Below are 27,848 nucleotides of genomic sequence, written 5' to 3'. Positions count from 1 at the left end.
GGTAATACATTTACATTGTACACATAACCATAGTAAAAACATAAGTAGAAGTACTTTGTGTAAACAATTCATAAAGTTAAAGCCCTTTTTTTAAAATAGGTACCAGGGAAATACAATCATTTAAGCCTGGTGCTTCCAATACATTTAATTTAATAATCCAATAAAATTATCTAAGATCAACCTGAAGTTCCCACTAACCACCTCTAAAATTGTGTGGCACAACTTCCAGAATCCCAAATTTAAATACTGTGTCCCCCTGGCATCCTAATATGTGCCTATAAAGGGCATTATTAGTGTTCTTACTAATAGCATGTAAATGCTCATAAATTCTTGTCTTGAAATTCCTGACCATTTTACCAACATAAAAATGTGCACGTTTGACAAGTAGAAATAACTCTCTTGGTGTTACAATTACCTTTGTGTAAAAAAATACCTCTATTTCCTTTAGTGTACACAGTATCTTCATCCAAAATGAAGGGACATTGATTACAATGTCCACATCTGGTGGTTCCTTTAATATTTGAAGTTCTGGGTACTGGAACTTGCTCCATTAAATTTAAAAAATTTATTTCTGCTTTATATACAAAATTTGGTGATTGACCTAAAAGAATATCAAGGTTGCCCTTGAATATATTCCATTTCCTTAAGATAAAGTCCCTAAGTGTTTTCTCCCCCACACCAAAGGCAATAACCATACTCGTGTTGTAACTCACCTTTCCTTTAAAATTATTCAATGTTTTTTGAATTAATTCACCACTGCCTAACAAAGGTTTGTATTTTGTTCCCCATCCTTCTGTCATTTCTTCAGCTATGTTGTCAAGAAGGGCTTGGGAATAACCCCCGACCCTAAACATTTCCTTGTTTGTTACTTCTTCCAAAAAAGTCTCACTTGTAGAGCTCATCCTTCTTGCCCTTACCTTCTTCCTATCTTCTTCTTGCGCTTGTATCAGGAGGAAAAAAAAATAGATGTGCTCTCCAATGAACCCCTTGTCTCAATGACTTGTACTCAAATGACTTTTGGTGCATTTACTCTGACTGCTTTCCTTCTGTCTTCTCCAGATAGTTTGTTGCCTCGACTGTTGATTCAGGCTGTCTGCAGGGTTAATATTTTTATTTTTTGAAGATGTACATAGTTTTGTGTGTTCTAAGTCAGCAGCGGATGGGAATGTTGTGAAATTGTATTTAGCTTTTTGTCTGAGGGTTGTAATGTATAATAGGTGGGAACAGCTTTTAATCAAAATGGCTGCACTATCCATATTATCTTAGAATGTAAGTGGCCATACAGGTATAGCCAAAAAGGAAAGAGTACTGAATTATCTTAAGAAATGCAGAGGGCAAATATCAATGCTGTAGGAGACACATTTGGAAAGAAATGAGCATGTGAATTTGGATTTTAGGATGAATATTCAGCAGCATGTAGAGAACAAAGGAAAATGGCGTTAACAATATTAATTACTAGAGGAGCTCTAGTAGTGACAGAAGAAGAAAAAAGATAATGGCAGGTTTGTAGTAGTAAGGGGCTATTGGCAAGGGAGTAGGATTACACTGGCATGTATTTATATTTCACCAAAGTGTGCTATTATGCAGCATAAGACAGTTTTGGGAGAAATGGACTTTCACTGGAGAATATTATGTATAGGAGGGGACTGAAACTTGATTTGCAATAGTGAGGATGCATCAGGGGTCCAAAAAGTGAAATTATAACGGAGGGTAGATATCTTTTGGTATGAAAGATATGAATTCAGTAGTAGGAACGCTGACTGAATTTACATATTATTTTCCCAAAGTACAATAAGTGGGCTAGAGTAGATAGAAATTATATTTCACAGGAACATGTGCATTTAATTGAAAACTTCTGAAACAGTTTTTGGAGAGGTGTTGATCATGCACTGGTAAAAACCATGATAAAGTAAAAATGAGACCCTAGCTCGTTCACACCTATATTTTAAAAAAGAGGAATTTAATGAACAGGTAGTAGAAATTTGAGTTATTAGGGAAGTTGGAAATATCTTCAGAAGTTATAGCTAATAGGATAAAATGAAAATGGGGTTTAAAAATAGGGTAGAAATAAGAGAAAATGATATAGTTAATAGGAATTAATTAAAGGGGCTGACGGTGGTTAAAATATTGCAGAATAAGGGGAATCTCACAGAACAAGAGGCAGAAATGCTGAGTGCTAAAGAGAAAATAAGGGAGTAGCTGGATAATATGTATGAATTTAGAAAACTCGCTGTTGAGCAATTATTTTTTTTATAACTCCGGAGCACAAAACTTGTAGCACAACAAATTAAGCAACAGGGTTGACGCCAAACTTAGGGAGCCTGTAACAAGAAAAATAACCAGAGATCCTGTAGAGGTTTTAGATATATTTTGAAAATTTTATGAGCATTTGTATGTTGTGTCTTTTGGCTTTTCCCGGTTAGGGGTTGCCTAATGATTGGCAGTAGATTTTTACGTGCCGAGTTGCCAGCTCTAACACACAACCTTCAACAAAGGTATGCCCATTCAAGCTCGTCTCCACACAGAAGAAGCTTTAGCTGAGAATCGAACAGGACATCGTCTTACTGTGAGGCGACAACGCTACCGCAGCACCACCACCGCAGTTTTATGAGTATTTGTATAAAGCAGAGAAATGTGGAAATCAAGAGCACAAATGGAAATGTTTGTGAAGACTTGATTATGCCAAAGTTAGAGGTTGCTGAGGCTCAGCTAACAGTTAAGAGAGGAGAAGATGAGATAAAAACGATGTATTATCAATCTTCAGGAAAGTTTCCAGAAGCAGATGGTATTCCTATGGAAGTTAGGAGGGAAAAGTACTAAAGATCTAGAAAGTTTTGTTTTAACAGTAATTTAAAAGGAGGTGAAGCGCCAACATCTCAGAAGGAAGCTGTGGTGGTTCTTTCATCTGAAGACTGAAAGGACCTGTCAGACCCAGCTTCATACAGACCCATTTCAGTTTTAAACCATGATTGTAAAGTTTGTCTGCACTAGTGAAAAGAATGGAAAAGCAGTTGCCAAAATTAGTAGATATGGATCAATGTGGTTTTTGTGGAGGTGAGGCAGACATTTGGCAGTGTTAACTGAACACTGATCAAAAGGAAGAAGAATGCAAGAAAAACTGATGTTGGTGGGTCTTGATGCAGCGAAAGCATTTGACAGAGTAAGCTGGGATTTTATGAGGAGGGTAATGGAAGCATTTGCATTCACTGATGCAATAATAAGGTGGATTAGGAGCATATATGAAGGACTGGAGATAAGAATTAAGTAGGAGAGTTCTCCACTGATAAGTTTTGTGAACAGGGGAACAAAGCAGGGTTTTCCTCTTTCCTCTTTGTTATTTTCTTTATCTTTGGAGCCACTGGCAGAGAAAACGCAGAACTCAGAAATACAAGGATATAATTTAGTATGGTAGTCAAGAAAAGCTGGCTTTATTTGCAGATGGTATTTTGTACCTAAAATCTAGAACAGGACATCTCAGTGTTGTGGAACATTTTGAGACAGTTTCAAGTGTTTTCGGGATATAAAATTAATGAAGGTAGAAGCCTATAGCCAGAAATTATGTACCTACACACAGACTGGTTCAGGAATGCCCATATGTAGTATTTAGGAGTATGGATATAAAAGGGCTTCTGTTATGGCAGCTAAGGAGATATGGGAATAGACTAAACAAATGATAATACAAAAACTGAGAAACTGGAAGCTCTTGTGTATGGACATGAATAGTGAGATACAAGCAGTGAAAATGTTTTTGGCCCTTAATTTTCTATATGGGTCAGCCAGAGAAGTTGTGGACAACAATTAGTAAAGATTTGAAGGAATTTATATGGGAGGAAAAGAGGGCAGGAGTTAAGTGAGATAAGTTAATCCTTCTAATAGAGCAAGGTGGTTTAGGATTGGCTCATTTGAAGAGATATTTTAGAGCTACACAATCAAGTCTCATAACACAAGCAAAATATTATAATTCAAAATGGAAAGTAAAGGTGAAGTAAGGGGCAAGTTCAAGAAATATTGGGACTTTGGATGTAGATCCTTAAGGAGAATTATACCAACCATACAGAATAGTGTATTCATAAAGTAGCAGAAATTATTCCAAGAACTAAACCAACACAAAGATGGAGAAGGGAGATTTTGCCAGTAGGGGTGACTGAAAGTAGGCATATAGAAAATAAGCGAAAGGAGCCTGGAATTTACTGGAGAAAGCTGGCAAAGAAACTTAAGATATTAGAAACAAATAACTACAACAGGAAAGGTAATAGTGTGGTGAGGCCAAGAAGACATTTGGACTGCAGGATAGAGACTGCCTTCCCTGCCAGGGATTAATATGAGTACAGGTAAAGAGAAAGGGTGGGGAAATCTTAAGTGCAGGACGTGCTATGGTAGAGTTTTTATTTGAATGTTGAACATAAGCTGCTGTTAAAAAAAAAAAAAAAAAAAAAAAGGATAATTAGTAAGCATATAAAATATTCCATGCTAAATATAAGAATCAAACAGAGGAGGTAGGAAAAGATTGGGAAGAGAGACTGGAAAAGCATTTTACAAGAGAACATTGGGAGGACATATGTATGGCCCTCAATTATTCAACAAAGTCCTGAAGGCTTAGTTTCTTTGCTTGGAAGGGTTTGCCTCTGGTAGACACCAAATGTTGGAGGTGTGATGGGGAAGAAAGGTGACTGGTAACATGTCTTGGGAGTGTAGAGAGTTGGCAGATATTGAAAAATTACATACAAGGTACTTTATCAAAAATTATGGGTGAGCAAATGGCTATAACTAAGGGAATGATTTCTGTTGAGCTGGGACCCAGGATATGAAATGCCTAGACATAGTAAGGCCTTACGTTTAATTATGTTGGCTGCCAGAAAAGCAAATACTAGAAAATGGAAATAAAAATCTAAACCAACTCTGTTTAAGTGTTGAATACTATAAAAGAGAGGAAAAGAACTGGAAGAGGGATCTTTAGAAAAGGGAAGAAGCAAGTTACTTAAAATACATGCAAATTGTGGGAACGGTACATGCAGAGTGATGTTCAGGAGGAGTCTGTTTTAAAGGAGGGTGGGAGTTCAGCAATTTATGTAATGTTGGACTGATAGTTAAAATGATACATTATATATAATGTATGTGAATGGAAAAACATTTTAATATAGTTTTTCTTTTTTGTTCATGTATGTTTTCCAGTGCAAGTCATAATTAATAAAGATTTTAAAAATTACCTGAAAGAACAGAGATCTCTCTGATCTAAGCTGAGAAAAAGCAGTGTGCTGTCACGTTACCACAAGAGTAAACAGAGTTCATGATTTTTAAGCAGACTTGTGATCTTTGATGGACATTCAACTCCTTAAGTAGTGATGTCCTGAAGATACCCTTATACTTAAAACAGTGACATCCTTGCATTTATCAAGACAGACTTTGATAGTTGGGTGGACATCTGTAAATGTGACCTGTTTTACCCTCCTGGAAGCATCAGTAGGCTGGGTACTGACAATGCACGAATAGTCTCTAGTCTTAACTGCCTTCTTTCTGTGATTCTGTTTCCTGACAGTGAAACAGCTGTAACTTCATTTGCTACTATGACACCTTTAATTTTTGCATATTATATGTGACTGATTATCTACCCCCTCAGGACAGACTAAAATGGCTTATTTGTATTGTTTGAGTGTACCATGTCATACAAAGTGTGTTGTTTTATATTATATTGCTTTATATTATGGTCTAGTTTTGTTTTGCTGTAAATGGTGCTTAAGTTCCTTCAGGATATTTACCAGGCCAGTAACAAAAATTTGAAGTAATCCATCCTTTTCTTCTTAGGTGCTGATGGTTCAGTAAGTCTTCCAAAACATGCTGCTGTTTTACTGGTAAAATAAACTAATTTATTTATTTTTATTTTGCTTGTATTTTTTATTAGCCACAATCGTTTACAGACATACAATACGTATGTGGGGATTGGCTGGTTAATTCCTGGTATGGATCAAGCATTGATTGGAATGTGTGTGGGAGAAAAACGGTTCATCACTATTCCACCTTTTCTAGCCTATGGAGAAGAAGGAGATGGTAAGGTGGAATCTGCTTGCTACAGATCTTTGAACTCAAACTTTGCTCTTGAATTGCAAAACGCAGCTTCTTGCTTGCATGATTTAACATAAAATTTACTTTTTTCTCCCTTTATGATAATGTATGTTGAGTTAATATAAAAGCTTAAAATAGAACAAAGTACAATACTTACAAGTGATCCTGCATGCATTATATTGTGTATGTTTAACAATTTGTGGTTGGGGGGGGCGGCTAGATGCAGTGGTAAACTTTGGAAGAAATGTTACAACAAACACAGAATTCAAAGGAATGAAACCTAGTTCGCAAAGCACATTGCTGTAGGAGGGGTGTCCTCAGTGTTCCAGTGATTGCTTCTGATGGCTTTACATTTGCTACTTGGTTTCTGCAGTGTAATCTGATATGCTTTCACAAATAATGAAATGTAGAGATCATACAGTACAAGCTATTTTACATAATACCTATAAAAATAAAATGGAGGACAGTGCTGATGCTGCCAGCCTGTGGCACTGTTGTTGGTCTGCTTTATTTAAATACTCTAGCTGCATTGTCTCTGTATTCATTAGACAATAAATGTAAAAGGTGATGTTTTTTTAAAACCATACTTTGAAATTGCTTTGCTTCGGTCTTCTTCCTAGGTAAGGACATCCCACCTCAGGCTTCAGTGGTCTTTGATGTTGCTCTTCTGGACCTGCACAACACTAAAGACAGTATCGCTGTTGAGAAGCTATTTGTTCCTGAAACATGTGAGAGGAGAACGAAGCCTGGTGATTTTGTCAGATACCATTACAATGGCACACTCCTTGATGGCACCTTCTTTGATTCAAGGTATGTGTAAAACTTCAGTTCCCAAGATCCATGGATACATACTTTAATTGGATTTAAAGGATTTAATTGGTCAAATAACACAATTTCCAAGTTCAGTTGTAAGAACATTGATTAAGATCAATGGAATGTCTTTATCAAGCACCTCTGTGCTCCTTGCAATTTGAGGCATGGTAACAAATGTAGGCATTTAGTTATTTCTATGATTTCTTTGTGCCTGTAGCCATGGAAAAGTCTCCAGATCCATATCTCCTCCAATCTAAATGAATGAAATATGCTGACCCTCATATCGGAAAAAGGAAAAAGTCCTTCAAGGGAATGAAACAGCTAGGCATATAACCGTGTATGAGTGGTGATGAGTGGAACAAAGGCATTACTAAAATTAATTTTGGACTTGGGCATAGTGGACATTTTCTAGAGGATGGATATGCCCTTGCTAGTTACTAATCCTGATGCACTGACACTCTAAACATACTGAATTTTTTTTTTATTATTGTATATTCTGGTATTGTTGTATGAAATTAAAGGTAGTGCCAGACTATCCAGTCATTTAAAACTAAATTTGTCTCACCATCCCTAATCCAGTGACTGGGCTTTTGTAGGTTGTGGTTAGATTTTGCATCCCTGAATCTTAGAGTCACTACCACTAAATGTGAGGCTACTTATCACTTTTTAACATTTCTGAGTGCCTTTTAGGAAGCTGACTTTTACACTCTTAAGTGTTGCACTCAAAGTAAGTGTACTCATTGTTTTTTAGTATTGCAGTTGCATGTATTTAATTAGATTTTTTGTTTACTGAAGCATTTAAGTAGCATTAGTTACAGTGTAGAGGCAGTTATAAGCTAATGGTTTACTGAAATATTTTATTTAAAGACAATTGTTTAGTAAGCTGTATTTTTTAATATTCTTTTTAACTCTCGCTTGCTGTCAGGCATCAGCCATCCCATGACCCTTTGGACAGTGTACTCCATTGTGAGGCTACAGCTGATAATGGGAATCCATTGTCCACACAACCATCTGAGGTTTACATTTTTTTTCAGCCCCAAACTCTCCTGCAACATCATCTTTTCTAGGTGTACACATTTTTATACACACCATGTATAGCCTGCTGTGACTATGGCTAGGAAGACAGAAATCCATGTCCCCAACCCACAGAAAGCATGCTGTGCACCTCTCTGTTTGGAAGCCGCCAGAATAGGCAATATCTAATATCTGGTACTCAGAGCCACTTCCCCAATTGACCCAACCATTAACTAATCTCAGGTCAATGGGGTTTAGTCACAGTTTCATAACTGTATGCTGCATTAGTGATGGGATAGTAATTGATATAGTAAGGGTAAGATTCTGTTGTGCGTGTATTAAAGGGGGAGATAAATGCCAGGCATGGGCAGTGTTGGCATGTACTGGAGGTTATGAGCATGTGAAGGACATAAAATGCAGGTTCTGGAGTAGGAGATAGATGATTAAGGGATAAGACAGGGAGTGGGAAATGTGTCACGTTTAAATTTATTCAAAGATAGTCATTGCACAGTTTAATACTGCAGCAGTCTTCATGTTTAGAAATTCCGCCACAGAAGGCCTGATGTCTGGCCCGACTTGAAGATCAACAAATCTGTGATATGAGGGAATACCACCCATGCCATCTTTGGTTGTTTCTTGCAGGAGTAGGCAGGTCAGTATCCTGTTGGGGGAAAATCTTACTGTACATTCTGTGCATGCTTTTATGTGTAGGAGTTTTCCAAGTATTAGGGGTACACACTGCCAGGAAATACATTACATTACATTACATTAGTTGTGGAAAGCAAATGTCACACAAAGGCTTTTGCTGTCAGTGTCTTCTGTCTGGTGAGGGGGTACAACATTGCCTCTTGTTCCATCTGCTCCTTTAACAAGAAGACTATAATGTGGAGACGTAAAGACTCTGTTTCAACAAGGAAAAGATGGACGTCTTGTCCAGGACCACCATGGAATGGACTAGGTCTTTCACAGGCACCCTGTTGAAAACAACAAAAGTAAACTCTCAAGAGATGGAATTCAGAAAAGTTGATGAAATATCTTCAATCTGAAGATTACCATAAGAGGTTATCCATTGTGATGAGGCACTTTCACAGCCTCCATTTCTGACACCTGTTTGACCTGATGTCTCTGGTATTGTCCTTCTGGAGGCTACTACGAGTCAGATGACAGCATATCCACCCGAGCCAAAACCTTTCTATTACCAATAAGTCTAAATATCTCTCCATAAGCTTCTGGTTCTGCTGCCTTTATAGTGATTGAGGATAAGGGCAGTATTCCTTTGGTCTGCATCCTGGTGAACATCCTCAGAACCAAGATAGAGATCTTAGCCACTTGCCTGCATCTTGAGGGTATGTGTCCTTGTGAAAGGGTAATGAGGTGAGGTTGCCTGCAAGATGACTATCTCCAAATAGTTAGCTCATTTGTATTTGGTTCTGTTACTCATTTCTTGACAAGTCTGTACCACAGCTAATGGCCCATTCCACTAGTGCACAGCAGCACAGGAGATCAACATTCAATCCATTTTAGAAGCAACTTACAGTTGAGTTGGAGCAAGTTTAGATACAATGGATAAATCTGGATACATACCCATCTCTCCAGCAGGTCCTATTTATATCACAGGCAAGGTTTAAGTCTTTAGAATGAGTAATTCTGGTGCCGTTTGTTTTGTTGATATGCAGGTGTTCCATCAGAATGGTGTCCGGCAATTCCTTGTATGACAGACATGGATCTCCCTTCAACAGCCTCTAGGAGACAGACTACAGGGATAGTGCCATAAGGCGGTTTGCATAGGACATGTTACTTACACACTGTATTCTTTTAGTGAAGACCTCCGTGGACATTGCAGTTGTTGGATATGCCTGGTTAAGTACATACCAAAGGGGCATTGTACTCCATGATGGGTCTGATGAATGCCAAATAACAGTGGAACAATGACTTCCTTTGACCTAGATGCCATACCTTTGTTTATAATTTGCACAACATAGAATGATTTCCTCACTACCATAGACACATGATGGTAAAGGCTAGATTACTGTCTGCATGTGTCCCCAGGTCCCTGAGTAATGGGGCAGCTGTTAGGGGTGTTTAGTCAATATGGTAGTTACCAGGGGTAGATGACTTCCTGAAGGATATTATGAATTTCTTGGCATTTAGTTTCTGTGGCTGTGACACCAGTTATTTGTCTGTTAGCTCTTCCTGGAGAACATTTGTGTCAGTGAAGGGATTCTATGACCGCTCCTAATTTGCAGTCCTCGACAAATGTAGTCAGCCAGAGGCCATTGACATTGGCCTTTACTTCAGAGAAGTAAATGGCAAAAAGGAGTGGTCCCAGGACAGATCTGACTCTGTTTGTGACTGCCTGCTTTGAAGAGGTGAGCTCTCCAGTTCTGACTTCCTGGGTCCTGTCTGCGCTGGCTATCCACTGGGTGACATAAGTGTTTGTATCTAAGCTCTTGAGTTTGTCAACAATGCCTGATTGGGGTATTGTCAAATTCCTTGGCCAAGTCAAGGTAGGCAGTGTGAGCCATTTTGCCATCATCCATTGCTTTGGTGACCTTCTCAAAGAAGTCCACCAGGTTGAGTAAGCATGACCTGCCCTTGACGAAATAAAATTGGGTTGGGTCCTGTGTCTGGAGTTTTCCTATGTCATTATTAATCATTTCCATAATTCATTCAGTAGCTTGCATATGAGACTAGTGGGACTTGTAGTTCTGTAGTTTCCAGGGTCTGTGGGTGGTTGTGCAGAGGGCTGACTGTTGCTGTCATCATTCATGAGACATCAAGCCAGTTTGGAGACTATAGTTAAATAGCAATTCCAGAGGGCCTGATAGGTCATGTTTCATGCTGTTTAAAAGGCATCCTTGGATATTGTCTTGGCCCATTGATGCAGTGTTTGTGGCCTTAGAGGGGGCATTAAGGACTTGTCCCCTAGCGTTAGCAGGGGAAGTTTTATTTGGTGGTATTTCCTGAGGGAAGATTGAGGAGGAGAGAAAGGTAAAGTTGGAAGTGAATTTGTCAGACAGCAGGTAAATCTTCTGAGTTTGTATAGGTGGCTCTATTAACAATGAGCTTTGTACACAATTATGTATTGCCTTGAGGTTTGCGGACATAGCTAAAGAACACTTTGTGGTTGTCCTTGGCTTGGGAGGCCAAAGTTACCTCAGATTTGGCTTTAGTAGGTTTTATTTGTCCTCCAAGTTGTTTGTTTCATTTGAGAGTGCCTTTATACTGCTGAAAGCTGCACCTCCTAATTTGCCATAATTTTCTTCCTTTTGTTATTGAGCCTGTTGATGATGTGATTCCACCAGGATGGATTGTTTGAGTTAGCTCTGTACTTCTTCCTGGAGGGTGCAACTGTCTTTATGCAGCTATTAACATGCTTCCATAGTGTTTAGCTGTCTCTATGCAGCTATTAACATGCATGCATAGGGTTTCTGTGAACAGTTCCATGCAGACAGCATTGTTCTCAGGGTTTTCAGAGGCTTGAAATTTTGGCAGTGTATCACTTAATAGAAATAAATTAGCCTTAGAGTAGTTCTTGAATATTCCAGTGTTACCTGAGACCAAATCCAGTATGGTTGCACTCTTGGTTGGTGTATTGACAGTTTGGTCCAGGGAGTTTGTGTTTACAAAATCCAGAAATCTCTATGGCTGCATGTTTGGTGTTGTATAGGATTCCCTGTTAATAGTGAAGTAATTAGTCACCCATGAATATGGTATTGGGTTGGGTGGTGAGTGTTTCCAATAAGATTAAATGCATGTTATGGGTTTCAAAGAAGGGGACCTGTAGCTTGCAAAGAAGTTGTACAAGATTTTGTATAAGGTGATTTGAATGTGGAGAAGCTCAAGTGCATTGTCCTGTTTAATCAGCCTTGAGGTATATTTTTTTTATGTAAATTGAGACACCTCTATCGTTAGTCCATGCCTGTGTAGTAGCTGATCTAAATGTGTGGAAGGAATTATAACCTTGCACTATTGGTGTGCTCTCAGTGGCTTTAATGTCTCAGTGACGAAACAGATGTCAGCATTCTCTAGGGTGAGGAGAGCTTCTGAGGAGTGGAATTTTGTGTTTAGACTCCTATCATTGAGCAGTAACACCTTTACATTTTCTTGGTTTTGATTTGCTGTATCAGAAGTACTTTCAGTTTGGCATTGCCTAAAAAAGGCACTGTGGGGGGAGGACAGTGTTTTAGCTAAATAACTTGAAAGCCTCGAGGGGAGTGGTGCAGACCATCCATGGCAAAGCAGTGTGGTCTGTTGACCATCTCCTTCCATGCTGGCAAATATTGCACCCCCTTAGAATGACACCAGAAACTAAACCAATTTATTAAAGTCAGTTATCTTTTGTTCTTAATGTGGCACCATCCTTGGAGAAGGTAAAATACTGCTCAGTGTTAGGCTCATACCATCCTGGTACACATATTCCGAGAGCTCCATGATGTCTCTCTTCATGTAGTCTAAGGTGGTTCATCTCTGGTCATTTACACCCATGTGAACTATGACTGAGTCAAACTGGTACTTGTGGTCCAGTGACCTGAGTGTGTGCATAATGTGATGAATCCTGGCCTCTGATAAGCAACTGACTCAGTTTCTCCTTACTCAGCCTGGTGAGTGACTTCAGTATGTCTCGCAATTAATTCTCCAATGACCAGAATGTTGGATTGTGTAGGTCTTAGAAGTAGAGGCTCCATGAGATTTGGCTGTATTTGTTGATGTGGTTGTTTTGAGAGAGTTTATTCAGGGCTGATGAGAGTGTTTGTTATGTGTACTTCATCTAAGAGGTCTTTGGGGTTTAGGAAGGTTACATTTAAGTGCCTCAGCATATGTGGGTCTATGTGTCTGCAATGCATCGTGTGTGATAGATACAGTGTGTGTACAACTGACAACTTGATTGACGTTAGGACTGCTTTTATGTGAGAGCTTTTCCTCAAGTGACATTGTGTAAATACATCTCTCACACACCGTATTACTTTGAGAATTAACTGTCTGTTAGTAAACATCAGGCAATTTTTACATTGCCTCAGGATGCCCATATCCACCAAGCTGGTAACCCAGATAGTGGGAAAGTTCATATCCATGGCAACAGACCCTTTTTTAGTGATTAGATGATTGGAGTGAGGCTTTGAAAATTGCTCCAGATTAAGGATCATTCCAAATCTGTCACGGTGGTACAGCGGTAGCATTGTTGCCTCACAGCAAGAGGTTCTCCTGTTTGATTCTCGGCTGGAGTGCCTTCTGTGTGGAGTCTGCATGTCCTCCCCCCAGTCGAGTGACCTCCAAAAGACATGCATGAATGGGCGTTCCTTCGCTGAAGGTTGGGCGTCGGGCTGGCAACTCTGCACCATAAAAAATTGACTGCCAATTATTAGTGGACCGGAGTTCCGCTGCGGCAACCTCTAACCGAGAAAAGCCAAAAAGAAAAATATTCCAAATGTACAGTTTGTTCAGGTGCTCAACATTTGTCTTTTCTGTGTGATAGTTATACTTGCTTAGACAAGCATGCTAATAGAAATGATAAACTCGATTGTCCATAGATAATGAGGAGGGGGTCTTGCTCATCTGTCCCGACTAATTTTGACACACCTGGGATGAGGATGTTTAAACAAAGGAGAACACCTTCCACTCCCATTCAGATACACCTGTCATTGTCTGGAGACATGGAGGTCAGAGTCTGCTTCATGCCCTTAAAGGATCCTACAGCTGGCTTTTCTCCCCACCCGTCTACATGTGTGATGCCTCCAGCAGAAAAAATATTTTAATTGTACATCTGTGCGGCATAGAAGAACCCAGTGTGGTGGATATCCTCCAACTTCCTCCCAAGAGAATGCTGCTGTAAGGTGCTCTGTCTTTCTCAACTGGTATTTGTCCAGTAATGTGACTGTTTTCTGGCCATGGATATTCAGTATCACATATTGTACTTTAAGTGCTCATCTGGTGACCTGATACAGTTATGTCACCATAAAACAGATTACTGCCATCTTTCACATTCTGCATGATAAATATGTTCTTCTCTGTTATTTTATTGCTATTGGGGCACATTATTTTTAACTGAAAAGCCTTTGTCAGTCACTTTCAGTCTTTAGGAGTTAATATCACTGAAATGTGAGGGTGGAGTCTGACTAGGGGAAGGGAAGAAAATACTTCGCTGGAAAGGGTTTGTTTCATATCTGGACTAGTTTTCAGTTTGCAGTCTGTGGTTTACTGAAGAGGTCATCAAGTAAAGCTTTCATCAGAAGTACCTTTGGATCATATATTTGTTTCTTGCTGTGTTATATTTGTGTTTAACAGTTTTTCAGAGTTGTAAACCATTCTTATTGTTTGTGTACTGGGACAATGTGGTTATGGCTAAGAGTAACATGCTACAGCCCAGTACAGACTGAAACAAAACATTTGTCACTGACAGATGCTTAAATTTTCTTTATTAATGGCTAACATCTGTTTTGAAGTTGCATTTGTTGTATTGTTTTTTCATGTTACAACACAGAGCTTGACTTTTTTTCAGCAGTGGATACAAGTTTTATCACAGCAGACTTCGCAGGTAATCTAATGTCCAGCTGCAGGTATATTTAAGGTGGACTTGACACTAGTGAAATGGTATCTGGCATTAGCAATGTCTTTTCCCATAGTTCTATCTTCTGTTTTTGTATTGTTCACATCCAAAAACCTGTTGGGGTTTCTCCTTATCTTTTTATTTTAGTATTGATTGGTTTCATGTCATCTAGAAAGGGAAACTGTCAGTGGGAGGCAGATTCCCTATAAAGACAGTCATGACCAGTGCCTCTTCTGTTTGGGTGATTCTCACGACCGCACAGTGTTCTATCTGTCAAGCATGGGTCCCTAAGTCCCTACATATCCATCTCTCCTCCCTAGCTAGTTACCTTGAAAACCACAGTCTTAAGTAAAAAAATAACAACAAACTAACACAGTCGAGTACTGAAAAATGTTTATTCAAAATAAAATAACATTGTAATCACAAAAGCGCTTACTTTTAACATTGTTTCATCAGACAGAAAACTGAATGAAACCGCACTCAATTTAAAATGAGACTAACCAATGAATTTCTAAAATCAGTTAAGCCATTTAAGCACGTTACACGCAACGTGTTGAAAGGCCAGGTTTATCGAATGAGGTTACAGAACGATGACTCTCAACTACGTATAGCGCTTGACTATCACCAGTGCTTAGTAAGAAAAGGAAAGGAGATGAAAGGCCTATTACAATAATTCAGAGGCACCCCATAGTCCACAGGCATTATCAGTTATGACTGACACTTTGAGGGTACCCTTACCCTATTCCACTGACATTAATAAGTACTGCAACATTATAAAAAAGAACTGGAATATTTTACATACGGTAGAAGAACTGAAGGGCTTCCTAGATATTACACCACACTCCTTTTAAAAATAACAAGTCACTTAAGAAGCATTTGTGTTATAGATCACAGCATCACAATGGAACTGTTCGATCCAGCAGGAAGGGCACTTTTGCCTGTAGGTCTTGTGCAGCATATAAGCATATTCTTGCCACGACCCCGTCTGTGGCAGGCATGGATCCAACTTTCCACACATCCTTGGAGGCCTTGCAAATGTCTACTCCAGAAGTTGAGGGGGAACCTTGGCTGATTATATCCATGAGACAGAGGAGGATTCTGCCAGTCTTAGTGAGGAAGTAGATCCCTACTACACTTGTTGAGTCAAAGGTCTGAAACTCTCAGGGTTTTTCGTGCAGATGTCCCACAGAAAAAGAAACAGAAAATCAGGCATATTACCCCTGCATTTAAGGTTCCCCAATGTGAATGGTATGATTCTACTTGGTGGCTTAATGCTGTAATGTCTTTAAAGTGTCCTCAAGGAGTGTCTGTACCTGCCCTTCCCTGATCTTCCAGTTCTCTTAAAAGACCTTGGGAGTCAAATTCCTTAGAGGATTACGATTCGGTGGAAGAGGTTTTAGCCTACTGTTCTCAAATCCCTTCCCCGTTAGACTGTGGTTCTGAGGAAGAGGATTCTGTTAGTTCCGAGTCCCCTTTTGAGGAACTCTCCTGTGTGGACACTGTTTACCTCTATGATGGAATTCTTTAAGTGGAATTGTTCTCAAGTTTTGGATATTCAGAAGAGATACTATGAGCTTCTCCATATGGCATCACCCCAGCATTCTGCTGTTCCCACAGTTCTGGCTGCCCTCCTTGGATATCTGATCAGCAGTTTCTGCAGCCCCTGATTCAGCCTCCATCCTACAAGAAACCTGACAGATTTAACAAGGTGCCTGATGACTATAAATGCCCTTTTGCTGATCCTCCTGCAGTGTCTGTCTCTTCAGACAAGACTTCCAAGCTCTTTCCCTCTACCTAGTTACTTCCTTCAGATAAGGATAGCAGGGCTGTGGAGAGGCTGGGCAAAAAAGTTTTATACTGCTGCCACCTTATCCTTCAAGCCCATTAACTACCAGACTCCTATGACTAATTATGGTTATCTTTGTGTTTCACTGTTGCAATTGTCACATTTGGGTTATCCCTGCCAGGGTAGCCCTCAGATGACCCGAATACCAGAGGCTTAGTATTTCTGTGTCAGTTGCCGTCGCCCCTGGACTGACGTCAGGTCGTCAGTGTTATAAATTAAGGCAGCTGGCGGCATTACATAGCCAAGGAGCCCGAAGCTAAAGCAGTTTGCACGAGTGCTGGTCAGCCGCTACCTGAGCTTTTTGTTTCTGAGTTGAAGCCTTCTAAAGCTAAGTACCCCATTGGGGATCCTTTTTTCTTGCTCTAACCAATGTCAGAAAAAGTTAACAAATGTCTCGCCTGTGGAAAGCAAATACTTCACCGAGATTTTCATTCTTACTGCATCACTTGCTTAGGCCCAGACCACTGTGTCCCCCGCTGTCGCTTTTATGCTTTGTTCAATGCCAGAACTATACGTCATTAGGCCCTTATTGTAGCTAGATATTTTTGCTCTCAGTGCTCGAATTCTAATATGGCTTCGTTAAGCCATCCAACAGCAGATCTTCTGAAAAAACGTACAGATAAAGACAGACAGACTGCACAGGTCCAAAACTGCTGACGACGTTTCAGTTAAGCTAGTCGTAAGTTCTCCAGTCCTCAGTGAGGCGCTTTCGCAGTCCCTGAAACCTGCTTCTGTGGATTCACAGGCTGCTACCGGGACCCTTTCAGAGTCCGGTATGCTGCGAGACTCTTCAACTAAGGATCCTGCGGATATCTCTACATTGGATGGGTCCAGAGCCACTGAGCAGGTACTGGCTTCTGAGTTAGTACTTCGCACTACCGATTCTCGACACAGACTGACTTCTTTCGCCTCTACCATTCTTTCGAAAACTACAGAGTTTCTAAGTCCCAGGGTTCGAACCACACCCAAGAAACCTATAACCCAGTCTCAGGCACCTGCTTCCTTGCTTCAGTCACAGATGCTTAAAATGGCGTAAGACCTTATAATGCTCATCAGGGGAAGCCAGGCTACCCCTTCCAAAAGAAAGAGATTTGTCCCCAGTAGCTTTATCTGAACAGGAGTCCGATGACTCTGATGCATCTGAATATGAAGATATGCAACCTCTCTCAGCTTATGAGAATTCTGATGCAGAGGAATCCATCCCTTCAGCCTTTCCACCTGAGGACTTTTCCTTTGAGGAAACCCTACATACCTTAAGGGAGCATTTCCAGTGGGAATGTCAGGACTACCCTCAGTCAAAAAAGAGACTCAGGGAATTCTTAGATCTTCCACAGCACAGATCTCTGGCCATGTTGCCTGTCATGGATGATGTTTTTATGGAATCCAGTTTGACTCCTGACACCCTCCCTCCTGCTCCCAGGAAACCAGACAGATACTATAGAGTCCCTGACTCACAAATTTCTTTTCAAAAATCCAACTGCTGACCCCGAGATTATCTCTCAAGGACCTAAAGGAATTAAAGCAACTTCTGCTAAGAATCCCACCCCCTCAGATAGGGATTCCTGAGCATTAGACAGATGGGGTAAAAAGGTATACACCTCTGCTACTCTTGCTATTAGAGCACTAAATTAGTTCCATATGCTGAAGTATCAGCAACATAACGTGGAACTTCTCAAACAAAAAATATCTTCTTTCCCTGCTTGTGCAGAAAATAGAGTTACAAGAGTTAATGCATTCTGCAAGTCAAGTAACTAAGCACACCTTACAATGTGGTTTTGACGCCCTAGAATCATCTTGCAGGGCAGCAGTCCCTGGTTCTGTCCTTAGAAGGCATGCTTGGCTAAAGAAACAGCCCTTGCCAGACCATGTCAAATCCAAATTATTGGATGCACCACTGCACAAAGACAACTTATTTGGCACCAAGGCAGAGGAGGTCTTAAAAAAGATGGAAGAGAAAGCTAAATCTATGCCGACAGTTAAAGACTTCTTGCAGGTCCAGCCACCAAGGTTCAGCAGGCATTGCCCCTCCAAGCAATGGTCCTTTCCTGCCCCCTCCAGGTCAGCTCAGCCCAGACCCTGGGGAAGCAGGCCCCCTAGACAGCAGCCCCAGGGAATGCAGAGATCTAAGCAATGGAGTTCCTCCTCTTCAAAACCAGGAAGTGCTAAACCACCCCCTCATGGTAATAACTCACAATGAGTTTACACTTCCACACCCTCCGTCTGCCCAGCTGCTTTTGCACTAGGAGGAAAACTCTCCTTCCACACAAGCACCTGGGGCCCCATTACCAGTGACCGCTGGGTCCTCAACATAGTGTCCCAGGGATACAGATTTTATTTCCACACTCTACCAACCCCAAAAGGGTTCCCAGATCTTCCCCCAAACCAGTGGGCAGAGGCCAAAAAGCAAGTCCTTTCCCTGCTCTCTATGAGGGCAATAGAGCATGTTCCTGCAGAACAGGTAAGCCAAGGTTTTTACTTCAGACTCTTCCTGGTGCCCAGAAAAGAGGGCACCTGGTTCCCCATCCTCGATCTATCCATTCTAGACATTTTCCTGGTGATACCAAAATTCAAAATGCTCACCCTCCAGCAACTTCTGCCTATGCTCTCCAAGGATGCTTGGTTAGCCACCTAGACCTAAAAGAGGCCTACCTACACATCCCAAGCAGAGAATCTTGCAGGAAATATATACGTTTCAGGGCAGGATCACTGCACTTTCAGTTCACTGCTCTTCCCTTTGGCTGATCCACTGCTCCCAGAGTTTTCACAAAATGTCTGGCTCCTGCCATTGCTTTTTGCAGACAAAGAAATATTCAAATTTACCCATACTTAGATGACTGCCTGATTCAGGCAGACAGTCAGGAAAAGCTAAGTACCTGACCTTTGTAAAGGACCTACTGACCTCCCCCGGGTATACTATCAACAAAAAGAAATCCAAACTATTAGCCATACAAAAAATTGTATTCCTGGGAGCAAGCCTGGACACTGCATTCCAGATGGCAGTCCTTACACCAGAAAAACAAAACTACCTGACAACTTACTCCTCTCAGCTAGCGACCCTACCCCAGTTATCCGCAAGGAAAATCCTGCAAGCTCTGGGGTTCATAGCTTCTTGCATTCTACTCATTCCATATGCCAGACTGCATATGAAGAAACTACAATGGTCCCTAAAAAGCCTTTTGTGTCAACACTCCCAAGACCTGGAAACTCTTATACCAGTGATACCTTGTTTAAGGAAGGATTTTCTGTGGTGGGCAGCAGCATGCTACCACAACAAGGGACTACCCTTCTCACAACCCCACACCACCCAGACCCTCGCCACAGACTCATCAGACTATGCCTGGGGTGCACACCTGGATGACAGGTGCATTCAGGACCAATGGAGCCCAAACCAAATACATATGCACATTAGCCAAAAAGAGATGTTAACTGTTCAGCAAGCTCTGTCAGCCTTCAGACCCCTACTCTCTCCGGGGCCTCTACTGATCAAAACAGACAACACCACTGTGATGTGGTACATCAACAAGCAGGGAGGGCTCACTCGTACCTTCTGTGCATTCTCGCCATGACCCTTTGGCACACGGCCTCAGCCATGCAACTACACCTGTTGGCACAATTCCTGCCAGGCCCTCTAAACTCTCTGGCAGACTTGAGCAAAAATCTTCTGGACCCACACGAGTGGCAGCTAGACCAAAGAACCTTTACCCTTGTAACCCAGAAATGGGGCACCCCGAAGGTCGGCCTCTTTGCTTCCCACTCCAGCCATCAGCTCAGCAAATTCTGCACCAGGGAACCTCACAGCAAGGCCTGGAAAGTGGATGCCCTATCCTTCCAGCGGATCAACCTCTCGGTCTATGCATTCCCCCCTCTACTACTCACTACAAAGGTACTGCTCAAAATAAGGGAGGAAAAACCAAGGACAATCCTGATTTCCCCAGACTGGCCATGCTAGCACTGGTACCCTCTGCTGCGCAGCCTGTCACCACTGCCACCATGGCATCTCCCTCAGATCCCAACACTCCTGACCCAGAGAAATGGAGAATTCATGCATCCCCAATTGCATACCCTCAATTTGTCAGCCTGGTTTATTCCCTGACCACTGCACAAGCTGCCAGTCTAAGCAAACAAGTTCTAGATGTTATATGCGAGGCCAGACACCCTAGCACTAGAAAGTCTTATGCTGACAAGTGGAAAAGGTTTTGCACCTGGATCCAGGCTAAGGGAGCTGGAACTGCACAGCCCTCCCTACCTGTCATCCTGGATTACCTAGCTGACATACTACACAGGAGTCTAGCCTTCTCTTCCATTAAAATTCATGCCGCTGCCATTTCTGCTCATTTCAGCACAGAGCCACCTGTTTTCTCCCACCCTCTCATCAAACAGTTCCTAAGAGGGGCTAACAACTTGAGGACACCCAGAAGAGCACCTACTCCAGCTTGGGACCTTAACTTTGTTTTGGAAAAGCTCACTCTGCCCCCCTTTGAACCAGCAGCATCAGCAGAGTTAAAGTTCCTCTCTAGGAAGACAGCCTTGTTTCTGGCTATCACTTCAGCTAGAGGATTATCCAAGCTACAAGCACAAATGGCTGTAGAGCCCTTCATCATTTTCCATGCTGACAGGGTCTCCCGTAGGACTAACACATCCTTCATGCCAAACGTGGTGTCCAGTGTGGCTCTAAACCAATCCATTCATTTTCCTACCTTTTTCCCTAACCCACAAAACAAGGGGAAAGGATTCTGCACATTCTAAATGTGCACAGACAGCTCAGATTCTACCTAGACAGGGCTAAATCATTTAAAAAGACTGATTAATTGTTAGTCCACTTTGCTGCAGGAGCAAAGGGCAAGGCCATATCCAAACAAACCATTTCCAAATGGATAGCACACTGCATCCATTTCTGCTACAAGCAGCATGGGAAACCTCCCTCCAATGGGGTCAGGACACATTCTACCAGAGCAACCTCCACCTCTGCAAATTTCCTCAGAGGGGTCCCCACCAGGGGCATCCTGGAGGCTGCAACATGGACATCTGTTCATACCTTCACCAAGCATTATCACCTGCCCATCTTCTCCAAATCCAGGGCAGGCTTTGCCACAGCAGTCTTGCAGGGCATCCTAGCCAGCCCCCAGTCTACTTAACTGCCTCCACCCTTTTCTTCAACTTTGAGAATCAACCCAAATGTAATGACTGCAACTGTGAAACACGAAGAACATAGTACAACTGTGTACACTTACCATAAATGTAGATGTTCGAGTGTATTCACTGTTTCAGTTCTGGTTTCCTACCCTCCATCCCCCTTGTCTCTGTCTCAGTTTCTCTCTATCCTTACAAGGATGTTTTCGTATTTACTTTCTACTGGTGGTGTTCTTCCACCATAAACTAGCTCCCTCTTTGGGGGCTCCTGACAGGGCAAGAAAAACTGATGTAATGGCGTCGGCTGCCTGAATTTATAACACTGACGACCTGACGTCATTCCTGGGGGCGACTGCAATGGATGTAGAAATACTAAGCCTCTGGTATTCGGGGCGACTGAAGGCTACCCTGGCAGGGATAACCCAAATGTGATGACTGCAACAATGAATACACTCATCTACATTTATGGTAAGTGTACACAACTGTACTTTCTGGCCCTCCTTTCTCAGGTTTCTCAAGTTATTTCTGATCTTTCTGTTTTTGAGGGGAAGGCCACTGCCTTTTCCCTATTGGGCTCCAATTTTCAAGTTGCCCATCATTCTATTAAATGCAAATGTTCATCGTGTTTCACCATTGCAGTCATTACACTTGGGTTATCCTGCTGGCAGGCTACCCGAATTCCAAAGTTTAGGTCCGGCGTCAGTTGCTGTCGCCTCTTCCCTGACGTCAGTGCGCCAGGGGTATAAAAGATGCAGCCAACGCCATTTTCTTCAGTCTTTCTTGCCGCGCAGTGCCCGAAGCAAAAGCAGTTCACAAGTGCCGGTCGACCGACTCCTGAGATTTTCAAATTCGAATTTCAGATCCGAAGTCTTGATTAAAGCTAAGTACCCCGTTGGGGAAACTTTTTTCTTGCTCCAGACCGATGTCAGAAAAAGATAACAATTGTATTTCTTGTGGGAAGCAAATACCTCATAAGGATTTTCATTCTTACTGTATTCCTTGCCTAGGCCCTGATCACAACGTTGCTAGCTGTCGGTTTTGCGCTAGATTTAACCAATGCACTATTAAGCGTCGGAACGATTTTGCCTTTCATTACTTTGGCCGAAGATTCAATTATATAATGCCGTCGGAACAACCGACTACCGGAGTTTATAAAAAGCGCAAGGAAAAGGACAGGCATCCGAGGTCCAAAACCGACGACTAGGCTTCCAGTAAGCCAGTCGCCGGTTCTCAGTGAGGAGCTTTCGCAGCCCCTGATGCCTGCTACCTCAGAGCCAAAGGCCGCTGCCGATTTCCCACATGGAGCCAGCTAGGCCTCTGGATACTCAAGGTATTGGACACTCAGAAAGTATTCCCTCAGATGGGTCCGGAGCCAGTGAGCAGGCATCTGCTTCTGAGGGTGTTTTCAGACCTACACAGCTATATGTAAAGCCTACCTCAGCTTCCAAAGCAAAGACTAAAGCAGCTCTAAAGACAAAGAAACAAGTACAGCATTCTCCTGGGCAGACTTCCATGCCTAAAAAGCAGATGCTCAAAATGGCCGAAGACCTAATTACCTTGATCAGGGGTTCCCATCCCCCTCCTGATAAGAGGCCTAGGCAAGAGACAGAATATGAATCTTCAGATCAGGTTTCCATTTCCTCTGACTCCTCTTCTGAGCAGGACTACTCTCTTCCTCCATATGAGGATTCTGATGCTGAAGAATCTGTTCCTTCAGCCTCTCCTCCTGACGATTTATCTTTTGGGGAAACCCTGCATACCATGAGGGAGCACTTCCACTGGGAGAGCCAAGACTACTCAGAATCAAAGAAAAGGCTTAGAGATTTTCTTTTACTACCTCAGCACAGGCTGCTTGCTATTCCCCCTGTGTTAGACATTGTAGATGTATTTTCAGAGTCCGCCATTTCTCCAGACTCTTTACCCCCTGCCCCTGTAAAACCAGACATATACTACAGGGTTCCAGACTCACATAAATTTCTTTATAAAAACCCTGCTGCTGATCCAGAAACTATTTCTCAGGGTCCCAAAGGGGTCAAGGCTTCTACTGCAAAAAACCCTATCCCCTCTGACAGGGATTCTAGGGCTCTAGACAGATGGGGGAAAAAAGTTTACACTTCTGCTACTTTAGCTGTGAGGGCTTTAAATTGTCAGTTTCATATGCTTAAATATCAGCAATACTTAATGGCACTGCTAAAACAGAAAATGTTGGCAAATTCTGATTGTGCAGAAAATAAGGAAATGCAGGATTTATTGCATGCAACTGAACAAGTGGGAAAGCATACATTGCAATGTGGTTTTGATTCTCTAGAGGCCTCTTGCAGGGCCGCAGTTATGGGTTCTGTCATTAGGAGGCATGCTTGGTTAAAGGAACAGATTCTACCTGATCATGTTAAGGCAAAATTACTAGATGCTCCTTTACAGCATGATACTGCATTTGGTGTTAAAGCAGAGGAGGTGTTGAAGAAAATGGAGGACAAAGCGAAATCTATGCAAACAGTAAAGGATTTCTTACAGGTACAGCCACCCAGATTTAGCAGGAACTGGCCTACAGAGAATTGGTCCTTTCCAGTGTCAGACAGACCACAAAGAGGCAGATACAGATGCCCTACAGGCAGATCCCAGCCCCAGGGCTCATACAGGTCTAAACAGTGGGGTGTTTCTACCTCCAAAAGCGGAGAAGACAAATCACAGCCATACAGGAAACAGTCCCAATGACTTCCCTCTGCCAGCTCCAAGCACTTATCTTTTGGCAGCCCCCTTGGGGGGGGAAACTAGCACTTTTTTCACAAAATTGGCACATGATCACCCAGGACAAATGGGTCTTAAATATAGTGTCCCAGGGCTACAGGTTCCACTTTCACACCCTGCCAAGGGCAAAAGGTATGCCAGACATGCCACACAATCAATGGGCAGAGGCACAAAAACAAGTTTCATCCCTCATGGACATGAGGGCCATTCAGCGAGTACCACAGCAAGAGCAGGGACAAGGATTTTACTCAAGGCTTTTCTTGGTACCCTGAAAGGAAAAAGCCTGGAGGCCAATACTGGACCTGTCTATTCTGAATACATTCCTGGACGTTCCAAAATTCAAAATGTTGACTTTGCAGCAGCTTCTGCCCATGCTGGGCAAGAAGGCTTGGCTTGTAACTTTGGACCTAAAAGAGGCATACCTGCATGTACCAATCAGACAATCTTGCAGAAGATACTTCAGATTCATAGCTGGCTCAATGCACTACCAATTCTCTGCACTGCCCTTTGGCTTATCTACTGTGCCCAGGGTCTTCACAAAATGCCTGCACCAGTAATTGCATATTGCAGACAAAGAGGAATCCAAATATATCCTTACTTAGACGATTGCCTTATTCAAGCAGAGAACAAGGACATTCTACTAGAGCACCTGGCTTTTGTAAAAAGATTATTGATTTGCCTAAACACAGTAAACTAAAAGAAATCAAAATTAGTACCCTCTCAAGAGATAATATTCCTGGGTGCAAGCTTAAATACAACTGCCCAGATGGCTTATCTCACGCCAGACAAACAAAGGCAACTGACTTCTTACTTCACAATGTTGGCAACAAAGACCCAGTTATCTGCAAGAAAAGTTCTGCAGGCCTTGGGCTTCATAGCATCCTGCATTGTGCTAATTCCATATGCCAGACTGCATATGAGGAAGCTACAATGGTATCTAAAAAGTGTTTGGACTCAACATTGCCACAGCCTGGAAACATTGATTACCCTCATTCCTTGTCTGCAACAGGAGTTTCGATGGTGGGCACAGTCCTGTCACCTCAACAAGGGACAACCATTCAACCTACCCACAGCCAGGCAGTCAATAACAACAGATGCTTCAGATTATGCCTGGGGGGCCCACATGGCAGGAAAATGTATTCAGGGCACATGGCCCTCAAGCCAAATGCATCTTCATATAATCAAAAAGAGATGCTAGCTGTTGAGAATTCCCTGACAGCTTTCAAGGACTTTCTTCATCCATGACAACTACTGATAAGGACGGACAATACTACAGTCATGTGGTACATAAACAAGCAGGGAGGCACACATTCCTACCCCCTCTGCAGACAAGCCATGACTTTGTGGGGCACAGCATTGACTTATCAAGTACATTTGCAAGCACAATTCCTGCCAGGAAAGAGAAATACTCTGGCAGGCGAACTAAGCAGAAACATTATGGATCCCCACAAGTTGAAACTGGATACACAAGTCTTCAGCATGATAACAAAGAAATGGGGATGCCCAGACATAGATCTTTCACAACTGCCAACTACAGAGATTCTGCACAAGGACTTGTCACAAGCAAGCATGGAAAGTGGATGCTCTATCATTCAGCTGGAAAGCCCTAACAGTATACGCCTTTCCTCCTCTGCCTCTCCTTCGCAAGGTACTCCTAAAGGTCAGACAAGAGAAGACAAAAATGATTCTGATTGTCCCAGACTGACCCCGCCAGCACTGGTACCCAATCCTAAAGAGCTTGTCTCAAGGCCCAGCCTGGACATTGCCTCTAATTCCTCACTTACTGACCCAACGAAACAATCAGATCCTGCACAGCCAACTCAGGACCCTAAATCTGGCAGCATGGCGAATAATGTAGCCATTCAGAACACACCTCTCTCTAAAGCAGTGATGGATGTTATTTTGGAGGCCAGGAGGCCAAGTACCAGAAAATCATATGCAGAAAAATGGAAGAGATTCTGTGCTTGGAACCAGGCACAAGGAATTGACACGCTTGTACCAAATAGTCCTCAGATTTTACAATACCTAACTGAGATGCTGGGCAAAGGCCTATCCTTCTCATCAATTAAAATCCATGCCTCTGCCATTTCAGCTGATTACAACACGGAACCACCTATTTTTTTCTCATCCATTGCTAAGGCAGTACCTCAGAGGGGTCAAAAACATAAGACCTCCAAGGAGAGCACCAGTACCTACATGGGACCTCAATTATGTCTTGGAGAAGCTTACACTGCCGCCTTTTGAGCCGGCCAATACAGCTGAAATAAAGTTCTTATCTTGGAAAACAGCTCTGCTCCTGGCAATAACCTCTGCAAGACGAGTTTCAGAATTACAGGCTCTCATGGCTGTGGAACCTTTCATCATTTTCCATCTTGACAGGGTTTCTCTGAGGACTAACCCTACATTTATGCCTAAGGTAGTGTCCAGTGTGGCCCTTAACCAAACCATTCATTTGCCTACTTTTTATCCAAACCTGCAGAATAAGGGTGAGAGACTCCTACATTTTTGGACATACACAGACAGCTACGCTTCTACTTGGACAGAACTAAAGCTTTCAGAAAGACTGAGCAACTTTTAGTGGCATATGCTGCTGGATCACAAGGAAAGCCTATTTCGAAATGGATAGGCCACTGCATTCGATTCTGTTATTCACAACATGGCAAATCAATTCCTAAGGACATTAGGCCACATTCTACCAGAGCAGCAGCCACTTCAGCAGCCTTCCTCAGAGTGGTACCAACCAAAGACATTTTAGAGGCTGCAACTTGGAGTTCGGTGCACACTTTCACCAAGCACTACCATTTACCTCTCTACTCTAAATCCAGAGCAGGCTTTGCCACTGCAGTTTTGCAGGGCCTTCTAGCTTCTCCTAATCCAATTTAGACCCAGCCACCCTACCTCAGCTTTGGGATTCAAACCAAGTGTAATGACTGCAACAGTGAAACACGATGAACATAGTACAGTTGTGTACCTACCATAAATGCAGATGTTTGAGTGTATTCACTGTTGCAGTCCAGGTTACCCACCCACCATCCCCCATTTCTTTGCTGGGACTTATCTATACCTCTCTATCCTATACAACCTATGTGGTGTATTTGCTTGTAGATGAAGGAAATGTTTGTTATTGCATGCATACTTATTGGCATAAATTTTTAGCCTACCATTTTGGGGGCACCTGACATCTGGGGCAAGAAAAACTGAAGAAAATGGCGTCGGCTGCATCTTTTATACCCCTGGCACACTGACGTCAGGGAAGAGGCGACAGCAACCGACGCCGGACCTAGACTTTGGAATTCCAGCAGGATAACCCAAGTGTAATGACTGCAACAGTGAATACACTCGAACATCTACATTTATGGTAGGAACACAACTGTACTTTATGCTGCAGTTGATGCTTCCTTCAGGGCTGCTGCATTTGGTTCTGTTATGAGGCGTTGCTTACAGTTTTGTCTTCAGGCTCTCCCTGATGAAATTAAGGTCAAATTGTTGGATGCCCATTTGGACAATACAAATTTTTTTGGCGCTGCTGCTGAGCTTTTCAGGTGTCTTCAGGATAAGGACAAGGCCTTACAGGAGTTGAAACATATTTTGTTTCTTCTGTTCCTAATTTTTAGAGGAATTAACCTTCCAGATCTGCTTTTGTCTCACCCTCTGCCTAAAGGTAAAAAGGGTGCTAGGCGTGTGCCTCCT

General features: G+C 42.2%; 1 protein-coding gene across 2 annotated transcripts in view; it reads left to right on the top strand.

Annotated features, from left to right (window-relative positions):
* The window catches only part of FKBP9 (FKBP prolyl isomerase 9), a 451,574-nt gene that overhangs the window by 208,979 nt on the left and 214,747 nt on the right, over window positions 1-27,848 (top strand). For both annotated transcript variants that reach the window (XM_044063002.1, XM_044063003.1), the window contains exons 4-5: window positions 5,900-6,045; window positions 6,681-6,870. In XM_044063002.1, the coding sequence (XP_043918937.1) occupies window positions 5,900-6,045; window positions 6,681-6,870 (336 nt within the window). The remainder of the gene's footprint in view (window positions 1-5,899; window positions 6,046-6,680; window positions 6,871-27,848) is intronic.

This window comes from Protopterus annectens, chromosome 2.part1 (genome assembly GCF_019279795.1).
Source record: "Protopterus annectens isolate FY-2018-M chromosome 2.part1, PAN1.0, whole genome shotgun sequence".
Lineage (NCBI taxonomy): Eukaryota > Metazoa > Chordata > Ceratodontiformes > Protopteridae > Protopterus > Protopterus annectens.
Note: the sequence above shows the minus strand (reverse complement) of the source record. Positions and strands in the feature narration are given on the sequence as shown.